Here is a 4,554-nt window from a genome sequence, read left to right as displayed (position 1 = left end):
GCTTCTACTAAATAGAAGTGAGGATTAAATGAGATGCTTCTGTTACATAGAATGCTTCTTCACCATCTCACCACAGGACTGGCTCCTTCTCTATATTCAAGATTCAGTTCAAATGAGAAGTTCTCAGAAGCCTGCCTTGATAGTTCTGGCACCTTCTCCAGTTTCCTTTATGTCTCTTTAGGTTCTCCATAGTACTTATTGCTATCTGAATTGATATTTGTTTACTTATTTGTTTACCAGCTGTATGGCCACAGCTCTGAGTCCCTTTTTGCTCACTGCCATATTTTCAGTGTTTAGATCCATATCTGGCATGTAATAGCACTAAATAATAAATATTCGTCAAACATTGCACTTATTCTTATTCTTCCAAATTCTTGAGGAAGCAAATGCACAGCCAAACTTTGGTTAAAAATTTCTGATCATATATATTGGAAGGAAAAACTTTTTTTCAAAGTATTATCAGTACCTGACTAAAGTACCTGAGAACCTACCTATTTTGCTGGCAGGATGTGACCTGTATGTTTTCTTTTTTCCTTTTGTTTTTCTTCTTTTCTTTCTGTGGTACTGGGGATTGAATTCAGGGGCATTCTACCTCCCAGCTATACCCCCAGCACTATTTTTATATTTTTCATTTTGAGACAGAATGTTGCTAAGTTGCTGAGGCTGGTCTCAAACCTGTAATCCTCCTGGCTCAGCCACCCAAGTACTGGGATTACAAACATGTGCCACCATACCCTACTTTGTATGGGTTTTTGAAGTATCTGGGGATGGAACCCAGGGGCATTCGACATCCGAGCTACAGCCCCTGCCCTATTTTTTATTCTTTATTTTGAAACCGGGTCTCACTGAGTTGCAGAGGGCCTCACTAAGTACCTGAGGCTGTCCGCGATCCTCTGGTCTCACCCTCACAAATGCTGGGATTACAAGCGTGCACCACCATGCCCAGCCAACCAATGCTTTTTAAGCATAAAAAGCAATACAGCTGTAGATCAAACTAAGAAGGCAGGTAGCTAAGCTCTGTTAATGGTGCACAGAATAAGTGAAATGGGGATACATATGGAAAGATTCAGTTGGGGGATGTTTACTTGGAAGACCCTAAAGGAGAGACAATTCATCCTAGATAGACAGAAGAAACCAGGCACTAATGTTTGTGAACCACTTAAAATAGTGTCTGACCCACAGTAAAAGCAATATATGTGTTTGTAAATAAAAATATCCGGCTGGTATTTTCATACTATCAAAATTTTATTTTCTTTAAAAAGATATAAACACATAGAAAAAGATGGTAATAATAAAGTTGCTATGAATTGCGCTTTCTCAAAAATACTCCTACGAGAGCTACAAGGACACTTATTTTTTGGATCTAGAAAATACTACATACTAATTCTAGAAATAGCATCTTCAGGAGACCCCAACTCTGGGGATCACATGGGTTCAATCAGATCATTTGAGCGAAGATGCCAATCCTCAGAAATATCAAGAAAATAAAACAACGGCACAAGATGGGTCTCCGGAGTCCCTGCTTGGAGATGAGGGGCCCGAGAGTACTCTTCATTGAAGACACATGGTGGACAATCGCAGCTGGGCCTTTGGTTGGACTGTGTTGATGAGCTGAACACATTGTGACATGTGTCACCATTCTGGGTTACAGCACTGTCGCTGGCTCCTTTTATGGAGAAGGGCATAGTGAGCCATGGGGACCTTTGCGGGGCAGCACACGACACTGGGATGACATACTTTGATGAGGTACCCTTAGAAGCATAATGCATCTCAGTGCTATAGATAACCATGTCTTGAGAGACAGCCTTGACTCTGATGCCACATTCAGTAACGCGGTAGATGAACTGGTAGAACTGTGGCTGGACGTGGTTGGCGGGGCAGCCCAGGCCCAAGTGTAGTTCATAAAAGTGTACATACACATCATGGTTCAACATGAAGGGATGCACCGTGACCATAAACCAGTCCGTAGAACATAGCACCGTCATTGGATTTTGTCCAGGACAAGATGAGAACAGGGAGGTGAAGAGAATGATCCCTCCTACCAACTTGAAAGCATTCATCCTTAGTGCTGGTCAGGTAACAAGACACTGGAAACAGGAAGGTGTCCAGTAAGGGTGTCTAGAGCACACATAAACACAAAAGGTATGTCATTTTAATGTCTAAAAAAAGGTCAGAGATGATCTCCCCCCCCCTTTTTAAGCACAAGGCTATTTCTAAAGCATCAAGAAGAAAACATTTGTATACAACAGAACAAAATTTAAATTTCATTGTGAGAATTCTCATGTTTTTTGATAGCCTTTTTAAAAAACCTGCAGTGTTGGGAATAGATCCAGAGCACCACACATGCTAGCCAAGTACTCTTCCATTTAGCTACATCCTTGGTCTTACAATGGCTGCTTCTTCTTCTAATTCTTTTTTTTTTTTTGTAGTACATGGCATTGACCCAAGGAACATTTATTTCACCTGTCAGATATACCCCAGCTTTATTTTATTTCTTAATTTTTTGTGGTACAGGAGATAGAATCCACGGGGCATTCTACCTCCGAGCTACACCCACAACTAGATTTTTATTCTTTATTTTGAAACAGGGTCTCACTGAGTTGCAAAGGGCCTCACTAAGTAGTAGCTGAGGCTGTCCCAGAACCGCGATCCTCCCATCTCAGCCTCCCAAATGCTGGGATTACAAGCATGTGCAACCACGCCCGGCTTATTTCTTAATTTTTAAATAGGGTTTTGGTAAGTTACCGTGAGCTGGCCTCAAACCTGCAATCTTCCTGTCTCAGCTTCCCAAGTGTTAGGTTTACAGGCATACATCACTACACCTGGCTTGCAGTGGTTTCTTTAAGTTGCTTTACCATGCTGTTTTGTTATAAAACATATACTTCTTCCTCTTATGTAGAACGAGAATATACACTAATCAGATGTCATATCCCTTTATATGTAAATCCAACATTAAATGAAAACAGTTTTTGCATCAAATATTAAGTAAACAGGAGTTGCGGTGTAATTCAAGCTAGCAATACTTTCTGCCTTAGGGGGGCTGCAATGTCCTTGCATAGAATATCCATATTTTAATGAACCCTTCCTTACTGCTTTTTTTGTTAGCAAGAAACTTAATTTTAAAAAGACCTAAGAAGAAATTGTAATCTATTCCTGACAGCCACATTGAAATTTTGCCAAGTATCTCATTTAAGAGTGATCACATAAACGCTTCATGAACTCCAGCAATACCATCATAAGTCATTATGACCAAAAGATTTCCTGATTTATTCTTTGGGACACCTTGCAAAATACTGAAATTAAGAAACATAAAAACATGCTGGTTTTTCATTTTATGTTTTTAATGCACATTACACATGAAAAGTACTTAAAAGCCCTATATTAAAACAAAGGAACCAGGCTGGTACACGCCTGTAATGCCAGTTCCTGGGAGGCTGAGACAGGGAGATCACCAGTTTGAGTCCAGCCTCGGCAACTTATTGAGACCTTATTTCAAACTAAAAAATAAAATTGAGATGGGGTATAGTTCAGGGGAAGAGAAGCTCTAGCTTAATCCCCAGAACTATAAAAACAAAAAAGGAGTGTTGGGTTTATATTCTATTTAGTGATTTACAAACTACATCCAAAATAGATTCTTTAGAATCTTAGATTCTTTAGATTTTTTTCTATTTTAGTAGGGAGCTCATCCTAGTCCTTCTGCCTGTTATGTCTTTTAGAGTGACAGGAAGAGCAGTGTGGAGAAAAAGTAAAGCTTAGAATAAGTGTCTAAGCCAGAGAGAAAGTAAGAAACATATGGTACTTTAAATAATGTGGAGAGACCTGTAGAGTAGTGGAAAGGGATTCAGGGAGGGACTAAAGAAGGGGAAGAGGGAGAATTGAAGAAGGAAATGGTTCAAATAACACTATGGCAATATATGAAGGTATTGCTATCAATTTCACTACCATATGTATGGGGTAGAGGATGAGGGAACAGGGTGGGATGTAGATTGGAACACAACAAGAACTTCGTGCATGGGTGTTTGTATCACACTGAACCTCACTATGATGTATAACTGCAGTACACTAGGAAAATTATAAAAAGAATATGTATCTAATACATGATATCGGAAGGAAGTGACAAGTGAAGAAGGAAGGAAGAAGAAAATCTCTAAATCACATGATGTACTTAAATAAGCATCTCAAAGTGGTGGCGCACGCTTGTAATCCCAGCACTTGGGAGGCGGAGACAGGAGGATCACACAGGTTCAAAGCCAGTCTCCACTGCTTAGCCCGGAGGTAGAAAAGCCCCTGGGTTCCACCCCCAGTACCACCAAAACCAAAACAAAACAAAGTCAATCACTAAGCCAAGCATGGGAAGGAGGGATGGGGATGGTATGGGGGTGGGGATTAAGTAAGGGCTGATTGGGTGATGTGTGCATGTATGTCTCCACAAGTCTTTTATCCCATTAATATGTATGACTACAATGCACCAGTAAAAAAAGAAACTTCCCTTGGATCCATAGAAAAACAAACAAACAAACAAACAAACAAAAAGAAAATCAAATGTCATCCAAC

The 4,554-nt window shown here is 40.1% G+C and overlaps 1 protein-coding gene across 1 annotated transcript; it reads right to left on the bottom strand.

Moving 5' to 3' along the window:
• Positions 1-1,424: 1,424 nt before the first annotated feature.
• On the bottom strand, positions 1,425-2,060 carry PLAC1 (placenta enriched 1; the record flags this gene model as incomplete). The annotated part of the gene is made up of 1 exon (XM_080718937.1): positions 1,425-2,060. The coding sequence occupies one exon, from the start codon at positions 2,058-2,060 to the stop codon at positions 1,425-1,427; it is 636 nt and encodes a 211-aa protein (XP_080575063.1).
• Positions 2,061-4,554: the final 2,494 nt, after the last annotated feature.

Source organism: Muscardinus avellanarius (genome assembly GCF_963383645.1).
Source record: "Muscardinus avellanarius genome assembly, chromosome: X".
NCBI lineage: Eukaryota > Metazoa > Chordata > Mammalia > Rodentia > Gliridae > Muscardinus > Muscardinus avellanarius.
The sequence above is the reverse complement of the archived record's forward strand: the minus strand, read 5'-3'. Positions and strand labels throughout refer to the sequence as shown.